General features: G+C 36.3%; 1 protein-coding gene across 2 annotated transcripts in view; it reads right to left on the reverse strand.

The window, feature by feature from the left end:
* ADA2B (ADA2 2B) overlaps nucleotides 1-18,775 on the reverse strand; it is a 77,453-nt gene extending 58,678 nt beyond the window's left edge. Inside the window, exons 1-3 of one of the 2 annotated variants that reach the window (XM_089807016.1) lie at nucleotides 18,450-18,775; nucleotides 18,160-18,300; nucleotides 14,539-14,594 (exon numbers count right to left, since the gene is read on the reverse strand). In XM_089807016.1, the coding sequence (XP_089663142.1) occupies nucleotides 14,539-14,594; nucleotides 18,160-18,212 (109 nt within the window). In that variant the 5' untranslated portion in view covers nucleotides 18,213-18,300; nucleotides 18,450-18,775. Of the gene's footprint in view, nucleotides 1-14,538; nucleotides 14,595-18,159; nucleotides 18,313-18,449 lie in introns of both variants that reach the window. The other variant, XM_089807017.1, reaches the window with a different exon arrangement.
* Between the last annotated feature and the right edge of the window lie 472 nt (nucleotides 18,776-19,247).

Here is a 19,247-nt window from a genome sequence, read left to right on the forward strand (position 1 = left end):
GCCAGATGACCAAAGTAGGCCAATGGAAGTGAAGAGCACAGCTATGGATAACAACCAACATGAGCACCCAGTGAGAGAGTAATTCATCAGGAAGAAAATAGAAATATGGTACTTATTAAAGCCAACAGACATGGTCTTCTTGGGATATGAGGATCCACTTTTTAATAAAGATTGAAATGTCATCAGAAATAAATTATAAAACAGAACATTTAACATGCCCAAATCGTACTTAAAATCTTACAGTATCTCCTCAGCAGAGAAAAGTTCATAAACTTAGATGACAATATTCTTGGGTTCCAGTTGCAATCACCAGCCATGGAAGGCTAAAAGATACAATATACTAGCATCCACATGAGCAAGACCATGGTACTGAAGTCAAGATCCTTTTAACATAAGGTCTTTGGATGGCTAGCACTTGATCAATGTTAGGGAATCAAGGTATATTGAAACTCATACAACCATGTCATCTTGCAGTATTTGTGGAAAAAAAAAAAAAAAACATTAAGCCATGTCTCCTGAAGATAAACTGTTGCCAAGACCTTTTGTAATTACTTCCAAGCTTAATTCATTTTTTTGATTGCTTCAACTTTCCAGGGTAAGGATGCACTTGCAACAAACATATGATCCGAGAAAGTTGTAACATACTCACAAACAATTTGGCTGGTAGCATTTCTACTGGACAAATCCACCTTCAGTGTAACAAGACTAAAGATTAAGCAAGATGTGCATCATCTTAACAAAGCCAAACTTGACATTTCTCAATTATTCATAGGCCTGTGACATCCTGCCACTTGGAGCCCAGTACAATATATTACCTTTTCTCTTCTTTAAAGGGTGGGATTTTCCTTGTCAACGTCTTGTTAAATTGATGACATCCTATCACCTCTAGCTGTAATAAGATGCATTTCTTCAAATATCAAAATTGCACTCATAAGTTCATAACCACAGAATTAGTATAAATAGATACAACCAAAAGTGTATGATCGATAATCCTGCAAGAAAAGTATTAGAATAGTATGTGCTACCATTTAAGCATTACTCGGCAAAAAAAAACACAATCATGAACTGAAAATCTTTCATTGACACCAAAACCATCATCAAGTTCAAGCTCTTGGGTTTAACTGGGCTGAATGGCCTTCCTCAATGACTCCGGTTCCCTAGAATTAAGTAGGCCAACCCAAAGGATGGAATCATCAAGGTGGATGTTCCTGCCCCTTGTGGACCAGAGGTGAGTTGTCTAGGATAGAAATTGCATGACCAGTAACCGGTCTGCCTTTATGGCTTTCCTCTCCAAACCCTGCTATGGTTGATTTAGGGAAATGGAACCCTTTGTGCTTAATTTCTAAGTTCAATCAAGTTGCATGGTTTATCTAAGTAGGTTAAGATGATGATGGACATATAGGTTATATGTATTTGTATTTGTTGTTGAATCCCTGACCCTAATGTAAATGTATAATATTATGAATTATATTTTTCAAATTTTATCTAGCATGGTTGCAGGACCTAAACCTGCAGGATTTATGTCGATAACTATATTACATTCCTTATTTCCAACAAATTTATGATTTTAGGGCAAGATCAGTGATCATACAAAAAGGTGACACTATACTGAATCACAACTGAAATACTACTATTTATATTGCTTATTATCAATTTCAATCATGGTGTTATAATTTGTGTTCTGTGAGCACTAGCATTCTCAAAATAGTATCAGAAAGTGCCAATCATTAATGATCACAAAGAAAAACATGAGGGGTCTTGCTGAGAGTGGTTGCCTCAAAGTAAAGGTTACAGAAGTCTTGTTGAGAAGTTTCTCAATACCTTATTCTGCTGGCAAACTACACACTCCCTACATGCCTAAGGAGCTCATATTCGACTACTATCCATACAAATTGTAATGTTCGTACTAGTGAGTATTCCTGAAATTTCTATGTCTATTTCACAACCCCAAGCATATACTCAACCTCCTAATGTCAATATTGGGGTTGCAGATCAAGGATATGGATATAATTGTCATGGCGAGTATATAGGTGTGCAACGACAAGATCCACAAGGAGGTTATAACCTTGTTGTGCAGAAAAATGTGTTAAATCCTAATGTAAAATCCCAATATAATTTACAAGCAAAACCCAAAAATATGCAAGGAACTTCTCTCTTTGCGTCTTGTGCAGTAAGCCACCTATGGCAGTACCAAGCGAAGCTCTGTGGAAGAAGGATAGTTTTGTGTATGAGCATAGCAATCCTGAACCAACATCCATCTATGAATAGGGATCGTGAGGTAATCCAAGCGGTGGGTACAATATATTGCTTGCACAGGATTGAGGTTTCAGGATTGAGCAGCATTGGAGAAATGCCAAGAGAGAGATAATTGAAAATTAAATAGGAGATAGCAAATTAAGTTTCTGCTGCTGTAGATAAGCAATTAATAGTAACATGCCTTGAGAACCTAAGGATGGCAAGAGAGGTACATTTATTAGGAAGTAATTGATAAATATTTGCTTGTTATTAACAAAGACCAAGAGGTCTATATATACAAAAGAATGAAACGATGTTTCCTTAGGAAACGATCGTAAAGAATAGAAACTTTCTATTCTAGCTAAAAGAAAACTAATAGTTATCTACAAACTAACAAAATATTAGAAACATTCTAATATTTACAATAGATTCCAAATAGATAACCATTAACTAATAATAGAAGCTTATCTATTATCGTAATACCCTCCCTTGATGGTTAATCTATCCACAACACCAAGCTGTCCTCTGAATTTGACAAACTTATCAGGCCAAGAGGCTTGGTGAGAATGTCTGCAGTCTGATCCGTGGTAGGAACATATTGCAGGTCTACTGTCCCATCTTCAACCAGTTGTTGTATGTAGTGACAATGAACATCCACATGCTTGGTTCATTCATGGAAGACTGGATTTCGTGCTAACTTGATAACACCTTCGTTATCGACAAACAAAGTGGTCAATCCTGCTGGTGACATCTACATATCCCCAAGCATCAGACAAAGCCAAACAACTTCACAACCTACCTTAATTGTTCCTCTGTATTCAGCCCCGATGGAGGAGAGAGAAACTGTCTATTGCTTCTTACTAGTCCGTGTGACGGCACTGGATCCCAAACTGAACACATATCCAGAAGTTGACTTTTTATCGTCAACAGAGCCTACCCAATCTGAATCTGTGAACCCACTGAGTCTAGGATTAGAACTTCGATAGTAAAGCAATCCATAATCTGAAGTGCCCTTCACATAACAAAGCACACGCTTTGCTGCCATCCAATTATCAGCCTTGGAAGTTGTCATAAAGAGTGAGATGTAGCTGACTGTGAAGTTGATATCAGACCTAGTAGCAGAGAGATAGATGAGGCTATCTACTAGTTGCATGTATGCAGTATCATCAACGGGAGGAGAATCAAACTTTGTTGATAACTTGAGATCTTTCTACATGGGTGTAGATGCAGGCTTGCAACACTACATACGGAATTTGTCTAACAGAGCCCTAGCATATTTGGACTGAAAGATGAATATACCAGAAGATTGTTGTCAAACCTCAACACCTAGGCAATAATGCATGAACCCAAGATCAGTCATATCAAAAGACTGGCACAAATTCTATTTGATTCCCTGAATCAAAGATGTCGAACTGTCAGTGATAATCAAATCATCCACATAAATAACTCGAAGGATGATGTCACTGTTAGTAGTCTTGATGTCACTCTTAGTAGTCTTGATGTACAAATTTGAGTCTAAGGAACTCCTTTGGAAGCCATGATCACTAAGGTACTTATCAATTTTCTTGTACCATGCCCAAGGGGCCTGCTTCAAGCCATAGAGAGCTTTCACTAATCTAAGACTCTGATGTTCTATACCGACAACCGTTGAAACCAGGAGGTTGCTTCATGTAGACCTCTTTGCGGGGGTCTTTCATTCAAGAAAGCACTCTTGACATCCATCTAATGGACCTGCCAACCAAATTGTATTGTCATGGCTAGGACTAATCTAATTGTGCTCATCTTTGTAGTAGGAGCAAAATTCTCATAATCAATGCCCTAACGCTGAGAAAAGCCCTTTGCAACTAAACGAGCTTTATACTTATCCAAAGTACCATCAGATTTGTATTTGATTTTGTAAACCCACTTGCAGCCAATGGTTTCTTCCTTGGTGGAAGATCAGAAAGAACCTAGGTGTTACTCGTCGGCAAGCTCTGATGTTCAGACGTCATGGCTTGTTCCCATTTTGGAATTCCTTTAGCCTCGGAATATGTTTGAGGTTCAAACACACTATGAATATTGGCCATGAGAGCAAAGTTAACAAACTCTAAATATTTGCTCTTTTTTCGAGCGGTTCTCTCATCAACAAGCTCATTATCAGAAAGATCAACAAGTGTCTTAGCCCACCACATAGGTCGGAGAGAACGTCCAACATTAGTATCAAGAGAGAACGACCAACATTAGTATTAGTGAAGGCTCATGATTTAGGAAATGCATTTGATTTCTTTTTAAGAAAATACACCCAAATTTTTCCATTGAAATCATCAACAAACAACATAAAATACCTGGACCCAAGAACAGAAGGAGTGGCCATAGGGCCGCAGATATCGGCATGAACAAGCTAAAGTACCTGAGAAGCTCGCCATGAATCGCCACTGGTGAAAGGTGTGCAATGTTGCTTCTCAGTGTTACATCCCAAATGTTGACCTAATTAAAATAAGTTTATAGTCGTTGCAATGATTAGTTAAAACTATCAAATGTCATGATCATGTGAAAAGGGAAATTATAGTTAACCATTTATTTCATGTGAAATTGATTTGTTATAATCTTGTGTATTGGAAATTGGTTAACTATTTATCATGTTTACTTATTTATTGATAAAGGTAGTTACCCATTGTTACATTTATCAGTTAATATATTCTAATGTTTGATTTAAATGGAGGAACTTGTTATTATTGTGGAAACGTCACACTGGTGGTTGTAGGAGCAAACGAAGGGGAGGAAACATTGCTAAACGAGATTCAAGGAATCGAGCACTATCCTAGTCCATCATCAGATTATCAAGTATGACCTCTAACTACCTTGATAAAGAATTTAGCGACTTCACAATAGAGTACATCGTTGGACAATCATGAGCTACTTGGTCAAACATTTAAAATCAGTAAACATCTAAATTTCTTGTTTAGAACAATTGCCTCTTTGTTGTTATGAGACCCCAGCAGTGTTATCATTATAAGTTATTACTATATGTGTGTGTGTGTGTGCTCATCTTGATACGTGGATGATATTTGTAATCATACATATACATATATGTGTGTGTGTATGCGCGTGTGTATACAGAGGGAAATGATAAATTGCATGTTCTCTCCAAATCGCATACATATATAGATGTACGTATACATATAAGTACGATTGTAGGTATAATCAAGTAACATGATGACTCCTTTATATTTTATAATATTAATTTTTTTAAGTGGAACCTTGAACTAAATAGCTTCATATTATTCTTCCTTCTCGTCAACTTGGCGACCAATACAAGCTAGTGTTCATTTCTTATAACCAATGAGCTTTTAAAAAAAATAAACGAAGTAATCTTTGTGAACCGGCGATCTTGATAACCGACCACAAGACTAGAGCTATATCTCACTGCGGGTGCGAGTGAGCCATTCAATCAAAGTTCATTCCACACAAGCAGACCGTAGAGCAAGCATTTCTTACTCCTCACCATTATGTCTTTCTTCTCCCAAAAATTCCATACACAACACCCTGCGACCAGTAATCTTCTCATGCGAGTGGTGCTTGGGCCGAGTTGTTTTCTCAGCTATACGTTCAGGTTATGATTACTATTTCCTTGATCATTGAACCGCATTGTTAATATTCCTTAGATGAATTGTTATATGCGGTTGGCAAATATGCAAAAAATTTCAAAGTCTTAGACCAGCAGGCCAATCCTATGGCCATAAAAGATTTATGCTTATAATCTGATCCATTTTATTGATTCTAACTCGGGAGAGTTCTATTATAAATTAAGAACACTATGTGCAGTATACCGATGTACATGTAGGTGTACGATGTACTTCTGATATGGATTTTCTTATTAATCTATGAGACCATGTGAAAGGATGTCAAAGAGTTTGATAAATCTCCAAGGACTCACCAAGGCTAGTGAAGCCTTAATTAATGGGTGAAGAGGATAGGTTTCCTACAAGAAAAAAAAGAAATACAATATGATCAGAACTTCCATAGTTGGCAAATTTTCCTTAAAATGAAAGCTATTAAAAAGAGTCAACTCATGAATGTCTAAAGTTATACTCTGTTGTCAAGTCGAGCGGTGGTGATCGAGTTAACTGATGCCCATCTAAATCCTTGGCCAAGCTTGATTAAAGGCATGATTGCCTTTTTTTTTTTATCACAAAGAGGTCAGTGGTGCCAGCTAACAAAGCAATGGTTAGAGGAGGAATATCCTCAACCTTGCCTATTGTTGAGTGGACACTCTAACACCGGTAAGCTCGGATGGCTGGACTATAGTGCCCCAAGCCTAACCCGAGGTAGGGAGGGTCTTTCTTGTTTAAAGATTGTGTGGGGATAATATAAGGTCTGCAGTTGGAAGGTTAAGCCTATGTCAATGCTTCTCCTCTTCTCTAAAAGCCGAGGCTTGATCAACACAACAACAGTTAATTCAGTTACAAGTATGAAATATGAGTTCTTATCTATCTCCTTGTTAATTTATCAGCATAGATTTCACTCCTAGTTTCCTTTCATATAAATATAAATGGCTTAGATTAGAATTGTCAGTTTCTTTCAAATGATTATAAATGGTTGAGAATATGATTGTCAATTCTTTTCAAATGATTATACGTGGGTTAGAATACGTTATCATTAGCTGTAGCCATTATCATGATAATATTTTCTTGATGTAGATATATGCTCATTTCCTCTATGTGATGATTTGACAGTTAAATATTCTAGGGCATAAATTTTCTATATATAGTATAAGGCAAATACTTTGAGACCTAACCCTAGGGCAAAATCATCTATTTTTAACTTTGGAAAAATTCAATTGTTACACCTAACCTGGCATGCATCACAAACTCCAAGTTATTGAGTCTGAATCTCTGACAAACCGAGGACAAGCTCCTCCCGAGCAAGCTGAGAGAGATAATGCACATTTAAGTGCCCATATTGTTGATGCCAAAGTGTGCCAACAAAAGACTGTCGAGCAACCATAACTAAGTCTTGAGAATCACCAGAATCAATAAAGGCAACAAAGATCATGATCCCCAAGACCCACTGCAACAATTGACTGAGTTGCCCTATCAATGATGGTACACTGATGTGAACTAAAGGTGACATCCAACAGTGGAGAATGTCGCAATAACTGACCAACTGAGAGTAGATTTAGTTATGTCCCTGGAACGTAGTACACATCGAGGAAAATGAGATTCCTCCCAAAAAACTGAATCTAAATGTTGCCTTTACCAACAACTGTGTACTCTTCTCTGTCACCAAAAATAACAAAATCTGAGTAAGGCTGGTAGTCAGGTGAAATAACGAGAGGCACCTGAATCAATGTACCAGGCAGACGACTTCACATGATCTGTAGGTCTTTTAGCCATAAAGGCGTAAAAGGCAGATTTTGTCTTCTCAGTGTGCTCTGCACTCTTCGCTTTGGGTTTTGAACTTGATTGCTTAGATTGGGCAGCTAAGCGTTTCCAACATTCAACCTTCATGTGACCAAACTTGTGGCAATAATTGCATTGAATGTTCTTTCGACAGCCTTCTGAAACTAGAGCAAAGGAATTCTGCTGAGAAGACTGTTGAGACTTGCCTTTATTCTCCTAAAAGGATTTAGCATCAAAAGCTTGCTTTGTAGAGGTGGAGCTAGAACTGCTACCATACTGTTGTTTCCACCGATCTTGTTGAAGCAAAAGTGTGCAGAGATCAGTGAACTTCAGATCAACACCAGAAGACGTGATGTTGAGAGTCTCGATAAAATGCTCATAAGACTTGTGTAAACTCCAAAAAGTGATAACCACAATGTCCTCTTCCTCCATCTTGTGACCAATGGCAAGCAATTAATCATGAATTCCCAAATCCTATTCAGGTGAGCATGGAGCGATGTTCGCTCATCCATGATAATAGAAAACAAAGTGTTCTTTAAAAAGAAAGCTCTGCTTTTGTTAGAAATCTCATGAAGATTTTTGAGATGTGCCCATATCTCAGCAGTTGTCTTGCCGGATCGAATCTGAGAAAGCTAATCATCAGCTACAAATAATTGGAGAAGCATCACCACCTCCCAATTATTCAGATCCCATGTATCTTGATCAATACCAAGGGCAGTTGTATGTTGTGTAACACCCAGAACAATCTGAACAGTATTCCAATATTCAAAAATTGCTATTATCCATTGCTTCCAAGTGCCAGAATTTCGACCATTGAATTTTGAATTACTCTCGAGCAGAATATTAGTCAAAGATGCCATAGCACGTTTTTCAATGACAGCGTGAATCTATGAAAGCACATTCTTCAAGGCAAAAAAATGAAAGACCCAAAAAATTTGAAGGGGTACCCAAAAGAAAGCTTGAAATACTCAAAAAGAAAATGTTGTCAATTTTCAAAGCAACTGGCTCGAAAATTAAGGCATAGAAATAGAGGCACCTATAAAAATTGGACGACAACCCAATTGAGCTCTCGAAAAACCCACCAAGAATCTCTAATCAAAAAAAAATTCGAGCCCAAAATTAGGGTTTCAAAGAGAACCCTAGTCAGCAGCAATGAAGGCAAAAAAATGGCAGAAAAATGGCTAATTTTTCCAAGAATAGGGCATTCTTGCTTAGACGACACAGAAGATGAAGAAAAGACACCAAAAAATGGAGATTCTTCACCCTAAAAAACGTGATTTTTGTAGACCGACGACCAGCAAAAAACGCCAGGAAAAAAATGTCCTTAGAAAACAACAATGGCACACGATTTGCAGGCAAAGAACTCATGAGCTTCAGGAAAATATCAGAGACAAGAAAATATGAGACGTTTTTGAAAAAAAAATGACCAGATTTATATATCGATGCAATTTTTGCCAAAAAGAACGTGAATCCTCAGACAAAACCCTAGTTTGAAAATCTCAAGGTGTTGATATTATGAAGCAAGTATCACAAAAAAATAATTTTAAAAATAGGATCTAATAATTTCGGAAAAGAAATTATGACTTTTGAAAAAATTTATAATATTGGCTCTGATACCATATTAGGAAGTAATTGGAAAATATTTGCTTGTTATTAATAGAGATAGAGAGGTCTATATATACAAAATGGAAAATATCTCCTTATTATTAACAGAGACAAAGAAGTCTATATATAAAAAAGAATGAAGCGATGTTTCCTTAGGAAACAATTGTAAAGAATAGAAACTTTCTATTCTAGCTAAAAGGAAACTAACAGTTATCTACAAGCTAACAAAATATTACAATAGATTATAAATAGATAACCATTAACTAATAATAGAAGCTTATCTATTATCGTAGTAACATTTGCATTTTTTTTGTATTTATCTTTAGGGAATGTTTACTATTTTCATCACCTTCTTTGATTCTTTTTATTCTTGGGCACTAATAGTCTGAGGAATGTACACAGCAAAGAGTTTTTAATTTTGTAAGGGCAGCTGAGAAAAGACTACGCACTTCCTACATGCCTAGGGACCTCATTTTAACTACTATCCATACAAATTCTAAATATCCATACACTAGTGAGTGTTCCTACAATTTCTATTTCCATTTCACAACCCCAAGCATATACTCAGCTTCCTAATGTCAATATTGGGGTACATATCAACAATATGGATATTATTGTCATGGCGAGTATATGGGTGTGCAATGACAAGATCCACAAGAAGGTTATAACCCTGTTGTGCAGAAAAATGTGTTAATTCCTAATGTTCAAGCCCCAATATGACTGACAAGCAAACTCCCAAAATATGCAAGGAACTTCTCCCTTTGGAGGAGCCTTGTGCAATAAACCTCCTATAGTAGTTCCCGGTGAAGCCCTCAAGAAGAAGGATAGACTTGTGTATGGGCATAGCATTCCTGAACCGACATCCATCTATAAATTGGGATCATGGGCAGAAGGTACAATATATTGCTTGCATAGGATTGAAGTTTGAGGATTGAGCGGCATTGGAGAACTGCCATGAGAGAGATGATTGAAAATTAAATAGGAGATAGCAAATTAAGTTTTTGCTACTGTAGAAAAGCAATTACTAGTAACATGCCTTGAGAACCCAAGGATGGCAAGAGGGGCAACATTTGTACTATTTTTTTGATTTTATCTTCAGTGAAACTTTATTGGTGAGAAGATCACCACCTTTCATAAGAATTGAGTCGCCACTTTTCATTGTTGCCTTTGAGAATAATATATTATTCCCCATATTGATGTCTCTTGAATGGTCCCTCAAATGAAACCTTCTCCCCTTTATATCTTACAATGTAGGAAACAGTCACACCCCTTCATCGTGTCCTCCCTTTGCAATGGTCACACAATCTTTCACAAACAACACCCTTCGAAAAATCACAACACTTCATCATTTCTACCCTTCAAAAGAGTCACAAACTTTCGTAAATGTCAATCTTTGAAAGAGTCACAACGCTTGATCATTGCTGCCCTTGAACAGAGTCACAACCTTTCGCAGCTACCTTCTTCTGGAAGAGTCATAACCCTTCATCATTTCTGCGCTTGAAAAAGTGACAACCTTTCATGCCCGTCATTCTTTGAAAGAGTCACAATCCTTAATAACTTTTGCCCTTTAGAAGGACTCTTCTTATTTTCTTCTCATTCCTTTTTTCTCTTCCATTAATTGTTTCTCGATTCACACCTTCCCTTTTCTCTTTCTTCCTCTTCCCCCCTTCAAATGCAGTTCTCTTTTGCCTTTTATATCCCGTGTTTGAGGGAGTCACAAATTCTCAATTCATGCCTTTTACTTTTGACCATTCATTAAACTAAATTATATTTTAATTATGTTAAATTTTACTCTTACTCTTTTATGTTTTAAATTTTATTTTTATTTTTATTCTTTTATTCTTTAATTGAATTATCATTGTTTATTATTAACTCATATTTCAAAAGAGACATCATAAGTGTGAATGTCTCAATTCACATATGGAGTGATGTCCTTGTGGAGAGTTGAGAGTGTCCCAATTCACAAGACTGGTATACTTGTGAATTGAATAGATGAGTACATCTCAATTCACGATTTCATATGTATTGTCGGACAATAAGGGTGTACTGATATATTCAGTTTGGTATTAATAGGGAGAGTTAGGTGATTTGGTGAAGCCACTACATCCAATTACCATGTAGAGTTGTTGCGGTCAGACTTGGTGCAATGTTCCTTCCTTTGGAATGGTGTAATAAGGGGGGAAATGTTGGATATATTACATCATTATATCATTACAAGGATATATTGCATCATTATATCATTACAAGTTTTGTAGATAAGCATTAAAATAAAAGTTAGAAAGTGGGTTAATATCTAAATAAATAAAGGTTAGCTAATTTGATGTAGGAGCATCTTGCATCAGAAAATAAAAGGGAAAATATTTTTGTTTTTGTTTTTTTTTTCAAAAAAAAACAAAAGAGGAAAAAAAATTATGGAGGAGAAAGAAAGTAACGAAAATTAGAAGAAAAAAATTAAAATAAATAAAAAATGGAGAAAAGAAGGAAAAGGTATTTAATAGGTGGCATTATTAAATGTAACTTGTGGCTAGAAGGCTTATTTAATGTGAGGGTTTATTTAATGTAACTCGCTAAGCCGACTTGTGGCTTGAGGGTTTATTTAATGTAACTTGCTAGAGGCCAACTTGTGGCTTGGTTTGGTATAAGTAGAGGACCTTGTCTTATCATTATTCATCATCCATTTTGGAGAAGAGGATGCAAAGAAGGAGTGAACTTTAAAGAGCTAGTACCTACGGCTTGGAAAACAAGGAGATTGCTTGGTGGGCTTGCGAGCACAAGTTGAGATCTTCCTTGTAGGTTTCTACCAGAGTGTGGATCTGAACTAGCTAGAGTTGGGATTGGATCTTGAGGGATCTTGTAGAATTACTATTGTAATTGCTTATGTATTTGGCCATAACTCGGAAGGCCTTACAGCAGGGCATGTTGGATGTAAATCTTAATATTATATTATGAGAATTGGCATTATTTTGGATCTAAATATCTATGTTATTATTTATTCTTCCTCTGTATGGTTATTTGCTAAGGGCCAGGACATCTCCTTTGAGGATTCTCCTACCTTGCATTGCATCAAGTGGTATTAGAGCACAGTTGTTCCTGGGTGTGTAGGCAAATCGACAAAGTTGGGGCAGTTTGCAACAGGACCTTGGGAGGACATGCAAATGGATCTATGGTTGTGAAGATGGAAGGTTGATCTTGTTCGGGAAGATTGATTTGTTGGTGACTTGTTACAGAGGGTTTGCGAAGATCCTGGAAGATGCTTCTAAGAAGATTGGACCCTGGGATGATTGCAAATATTCGTAATATAGTAGAGACAAGGATTAATAAGACGATTGCTCGGGTGGATGCTGCTTTTTCTAAAAGAGTTGAAAAATCGAAGAAGAAAATCATATGCTACTGGAGTTGGAGTCTACCGATCCGGAAGAGACTTGTCTAGCCGGTTAGAAGACTTGTTCAAGAGAAAAGCTGGCATAGCAAGGTCAAGGTGGAAGAGGTTGGTTTTGTTGATCAATTTGTGGAGTCTAATGCAGAACTTGCAGAGAAACTTGAGGTTCTTGCTGAGGATATTCCTAACCTTGTTGATGTTGGGATGGAGATTAGTTTTCATGATTAGTCGGTTGAGTCTGACATGAAAATTGTAGAGGGCTTGGTCGTGGATAATCAAGTTGTTGTTGGTGATGAGTTGTGTGTCACAGAGCATCTTGTTGTGAGCAATGAGATTGCTTGTATTGAGAGTTTGGCATATGTTGCTAAGGAGTTACATATTGTTGCTAATGTGGATTTGGTCTTGGATCTACATGTCGTCATTAGGGATGTGGAATTGGATGCACTTGTTGATAAATATGGATGGATGTAATAAGTTGCATGTTGATTGGTTACTGGTGATTCAGATGCTTCTATTGTTTGGATGGATGAAGCAGATATGGATGATGTGCAAATTGGTTTTATTGCCTTTGGTGAAGATGAAGATGGTTGCAGATATTTATTTTGGCGTCAAAGTGTGGAACGCACTTTTCTATCTACCTAGGGAGTCTGATGCAGGAGCATCTTGCATCAGAAAATAAAAGGGGAAATAATTTTGTTTTTGTTTTTGTTTTTCAAAAAAAACATAGAGGAAAAAAAATAAAAAATGTGGAGGAGAGAGAAAGTGATGAAAATTAGAAGAAAAAAAATTAAAATAAATTAAAATGGAGAAAAGAGGGAAAAGGCATTTAATAGGTGGCATTATTAAATGTAACTTGTGGCTAGAGGGTTTATTTAATGTAACTTGCTAAGTCGACTTGTGACTTGAGAGTTTATTTAATGTAACTTACTAGTGGCCGACTTCTGACTTGGTTTGGTATAAGTAGAGGGCCTTGTCTTGTCATTATTCATCATCCATCGTGGGAGAAGAGGATGTGGAGGAGCGAAATTTGAAGAGCTAGTAGTTGCGGCTTGGAAAACAAGGAGATTGCTTGGTGGGCTTGCGAGCACAAGTTGAGATCTTCCTTGTAGGTTTCTACCAGTGTGTATCTGAACTAGCTAGAGGTGGGATTGGATCTTGAGGGATCTTGCAGAATCACTATTGTAATTGCTTATGTATTTGGCTGTAAATCGGAAGGCCTTACAATCGGACATGTTGGATGTAAATCTTATGATTATATTATAAGAATTGGCATTATTTTGGATCTAAATATCTGTGTTACTATTTATTCTTCCTCTATGTGGTTATTTGTTGGGGGCCAGGACATCTCCTTTGGGGATTCTCCTACCTTGCATTGCATCATAATTGTATGTGAATAGCATCTCATATGATAGATTCTGTGTAGTTGAAAGAGGCTTTAGAAAAGCATTCAATGTTTGCAAATGTGATGAATTATCTATATTTTGTGAGCTCTACCATTTCAAATGCATCTGTTCTAAAGGAGATGAACAAATTAGGATTAATGAATCCAGAATTTTTAGCTTCTCCTATCTGGATTAGAAAAAAATGAAAACCAAAATTTTACTAATAAAATGTGACAACAGCAGTCAGGTAATATACATTTGACTCATTCAAGATTTGATGATTTTTTTCCTAACTCAAATCAACAAACAAGAAACCGGAAAAGTTAAAACATTGAATGTAAAAGCAAACTCACAAGTTAAATCAGAACTAGAAATGAAGATCTCAACAGGAACCAAAATGTCAAGGTCAATGATAACAAACTATACTCTTAGCAAACATACAATAATAAAGCAATCATCTCAACCAACATATACAACCATTCGTGATTGGAAGGGAAGACATTGAAGAAAAAATAATTACTCGGTGATTCCAGTATACAATAATTAAATGACTAACCTGAAATTACACTCTCCAAATTATCTCCACCTGAAGCAAGCCTTCGCCTTTTGGACCTGAAAATTGTAGTTATATAAATAAGTCTGTTCCCAGGTATCAAAACAAAACCTAGTAAGTAATCAGAACTCAAGAATTCTGCTTTACAAAGCATTCAACTACTAGAAAAGAACCCCCCTAAATTTAGATTTGTCTAAAAGATATTTGCGATAAGATTTTTTAATATTCTCACAGCCAATTCAACACAAGGATAATTAATCTTGTACATTGAGGGCACCTTACCAGCATTTTTCACTTCTCAATTTGTTTTTCTTGGGTAACAAAAACCAGTTTCTCGCTATGTTCCATTTCAGAAACGCATTACTGAATTTTAATGTTGTTTGGCATTCAAAATTAATTTCCCTACATTGTCCCAAAATCGTTATGTGATCTTATTATTATAAATCAGTCTTCCACTTCAAAATGATCTTATTATTATATATAATAAACTATCTGACAGTCTTCCACTTCAATTAAAAAGGTAACAAGAAACCTAATTAGACAGGATAAAAATCCAACAAAGAACGGCTGAATTAGAAAGATGCAAACATTATGTTTAGACAAAGCTTCTTATTTATCTATATCCTTCTTGATCGTGTCATTGTCTCACCCTTCAAGGGAAGACAACTACAAGAGACACCCAGAATTATCTAATGAGGAAATAGACAACCAGTAATTGCCTCGATACAATAGCAACATAGATGCCTTGGTCCACTACAGAAGATGGTATAAAGTGAGGGCACCCATTGCACCTATATATGGTTCCTCGTTACCCTAATAATGTGTAAATAAGAGACTAAACTAAAAACATCAAGGAACTCTCCACAGGCACAGAATCATGTCCAGAGCATAATAATCTATAGCCTGACCATATACGCCCAAACAAAGCCACAAAGGTAGGTGGCCTTAATGCCGGACACATCTTGTTTCAAAGGTCTATAGAAATTAACAAAAGTAACAAAAGCTCTAGATCCCTAACCATACTAGTGGGATAGATCCAGATATGGTTAATTTTGAAAATAATACCCCTTCCAACTAATGTTGCATTTTGGAATAAGCTGAGTCGTGTGTCCTTCAGTTTAGCAGCAGTTGGGGTTTTCAGTACGTGTCAGTTCTATCAAGTGCTTCCAGATAACACCATCGATTGTGATATGTACAATCCAGTTAGGTGCCACCGATAAAGAAGTGATGAACTAGGATTTAGGATCACAGGAAACATGGAATGTTAGAAGTGCACAACTGAAAATTAACAAGTAGAATACTCAATTCCTTCCCCAGGAAAGTTATACCGACTAAACCAGTATTTGCATGTCATACAAAAGCCTGCAAACACACCAACTTAATTTCTTATGAGTAGAAATCCTCGGGAAGCAGTTAGTGGTACAGACTGACAACAGGATTGTACAGTGTGTCCAGAATAAGCAAGGCAATCAATTTGCATACTGTACAGTTCCCAGAGGTATCAAAGAACATAGTTCAAACTATAGTTATCAGCAACTTATCACCAAGGGCAAAAAAGAGATATTGGAAAATATCGGAGATAAGTCGGAAACTTCTTGGGAAAAGATTGGGAACTTTAAATATGGTTTTCCAGTCAAGAATCTGATTTTCCAATCGAGATGGAACCTTCTTTCTCCTTGTTGCCCTTTCTCTCCTCTCCAAATCTGTTTTTCATTTTCCCCTTTTCTGGGCCATCGGGCATTAAGTTTGCTATTTATCACAATTAATTAGAGAAATATCACCGATATTTTACGAAGTTATCAGCAATATTTTGAAACTTCTCTGTGATGACTTATCCGAGATAAGTTGACATTACTTCTCGGGAGCCAAAAAATATCGAGATAAGTAGACTTATCACAGAAATGTCTGAGATATTTTGAAATATGTCAAAGAACTTCAGATTTGGATGCTTGGCATGTCTTGGGAGTTGCATTGGACTGGTTGATTTCCATTTAAACGTATGTGTTTAAAACTTTAAACAATATACTATTGTTAAAGTCATTTTGGGATTTGTTTTCTATATGCATTCAGTTTGGGCTTCCACACCAACAACAAGAGCTGTGAGACTTATATGTTGATTTGCCTAATGACAATGAAATATCTCATAGCTACACCCTGGCAGAGTTAAATGGAAAATTATAGTTTATTGATGTTTATATGATAAAACCTCACGGATCCTCCGGAAGAATGCAGGAATCATTTTACAGTGGTGTGGTACCTGAGAGGCAAATTAACAGCATTTTTAAGAGGTGCTAGAGTGTGGAGATCTAGGGCATCTATGATGACATATTTTCTGAAGAAATTTAAATCCAAAGTGTCATCAAAGCCTGTCAAGTTGGGTTGGGTGTGCTGCTACCTGAGTATGAAGCTTCTCCCTCAGTCCTGGCTGCAAACATAAAAATGGTGGACGAAGGTAGTTCAATAATCAACAATTTGCCACATAGAGAAATGTTGATCTTAGGATAGAACACATAGCAGTTTGTAATTAACACCAAGTGCTGCAAAATGTTTGTGATGATATGGCTATGAGAGTGAAGCATCTTGTAGTTAGGTACCAGGGTAAACCACAAATTTCTAGTTTATGCTATTTATATCTACACCATTACTAGTGAAGGCCAAGCCTCTCAGAAGCACAAAATCATCCTGGGGGAACAACTCAGGTATATGGATGATTGCAAAACCTGTCAACTTTCTGCTACAAGGGATGGTGTTGAAGGTACATCCAAGCGATATAAGATTTTATAAGCATGCCAAATTTTCATCTATAGCAGTTAAGAGCTAATCAGATGCTCAAACAAAGCGGAGGTGTTCCAATGTCGATTGGTATTTGTTCTTACTTCTTACTAGTTCAGATTTAACTTCAAAGCTAAGGTAAACAACCGTTAAAAATTTGCATGTTAAAATCAGAAAGTCATTTTCCTGTAGTTGCATTACTAAAGACCGAACGGCTGGCCTAAACATTGTAAATGCAATAAAAAGTCAACACAGCTGAAGATAACTCACTCTTGGGTCTTAAGTAAAGCCAATTTTAGAGGTATCTCTTCCTGGTACATCTTGGATATCTTTTACTGACAACTAGATTAAAAGCTAATTCACGTAGGCTCTCTACTAAAATACATAATGTGATATTTTAAAGTACAGTGTTTTCACAAAAATGAGATGAATTGTCATTTATCAAGTTATTTTTGATAGAAAATAAGGCTACAGAATATGGTAGTGATGGTTGTCCTAGATTGTCCACCAACACATTAAACTGATTGCAGCAATCAGGCCTCCACCGTCTATAAATTTTTAGCTGTGTGTTTCCAAGATAATCATGTGAGATCCTTTTAAATCAAACTAATCTCCACGTAGTCAAAAAAATTAATAATAACTTCACTAAGTTGAACACTTCTTAACTATAATTCTACTATCGTTTAAAATGACAGAAGAAGCAAAAGGGGCATCGTGTGCTCATGTCTGCCAATATTTGAAGGAAGCAAAAGAGAATACCTGAATTCCCACTAGTTATAGAATTTGAACGATATGGCAAACAATTATGTTGGACAAATTTAAAATAAAGAAAAATGGAGAGGAAAGACTTACCGTTGAGAAGGATCATCCTCAGTAGAAGCGAGGACTCCCCTCGAGCGACCCATGTCCACAAAATCCTTCGACTATTTATTAGCCTCTTCGGATCAAATGTGACCACTTGCCGAAAACCAGCTCCAGGCGACACCGGGGCATCTTAATAAAACGCTGTGTTGGTAACGTTTTTGGCAGAAGCTAAAAATGGCTATAAGCGAACAGAAAAAATGGAGAAGTGTAGACTTGAGGATCTATTTTCTGCTATCTCAATTACCAGCGCAATGAATTGGTTAAATAATTGGACATACCCTATGATCAAACCCTTCTGCCCGCACTGTGCATCATTCGTATATTACGACGATGAGTCTACAGCATACACCGTATGTATCAGTCATGCTTTACCTGTCGGCTCGTTCGCGTGAACATGGATCAATGAAGTTCCGACTCCCTGGGGGGAACAAGATTGTGAGCAATACAAATTTCCTAACGTGTCAGAAGAAGCATCATCCCTACATAGCCTCGTGAAATTTGTTCACCGTTCTGTGGTCTTCATTTTATGTTTAAAAAACTTGAACTACCTTCACATAAAATGTTAACCTAAACAAGAGCCCTGAGACCTTGAGTCCTTGCCTTACTAAAAAACTTGAACTACCTTCACATAAAATGTTAACCTAAACAAGAGCCCTGGAGACCTTGAGTCCTTGCCTTAGGTTTTGATGATAAAAGTGTGAAAGATTATGCTAAGCAATCATATTCTTAAATTAAATAGTGTTAAAATAAATATATATTTTTTTAGTATAAATTAAATATACTAGTTTGTATAATATGATTAATAATAATTAAAGAAATAAAAACAAAAATGTATTATGAATGTTAATTTTTTTAATTAAAAAGAAAGAAAAATTATTTTATGGTTATCAATTTTGTTGTATAACAAAATCTTAACATGAATGCAATTCAATATAATATAAAAGTTAAAAACATTTAAAACTTGTAATTTTTTTACATAATCTACAAAAATAATTAATTATATATAAATTATAAAAATCTATTAATATTTACAGAGATAAATATTATATTCTCTTACAAAATTCAGTGTAAAGCAT

The sequence above is a fragment of the Cupressus sempervirens genome, chromosome 10 (genome assembly GCF_028749045.1).
Source record: "Cupressus sempervirens isolate cs-2001-9-10 chromosome 10, ASM2874904v1, whole genome shotgun sequence".
Taxonomy (NCBI): Eukaryota; Viridiplantae; Streptophyta; class Pinopsida; order Cupressales; family Cupressaceae; genus Cupressus; species Cupressus sempervirens.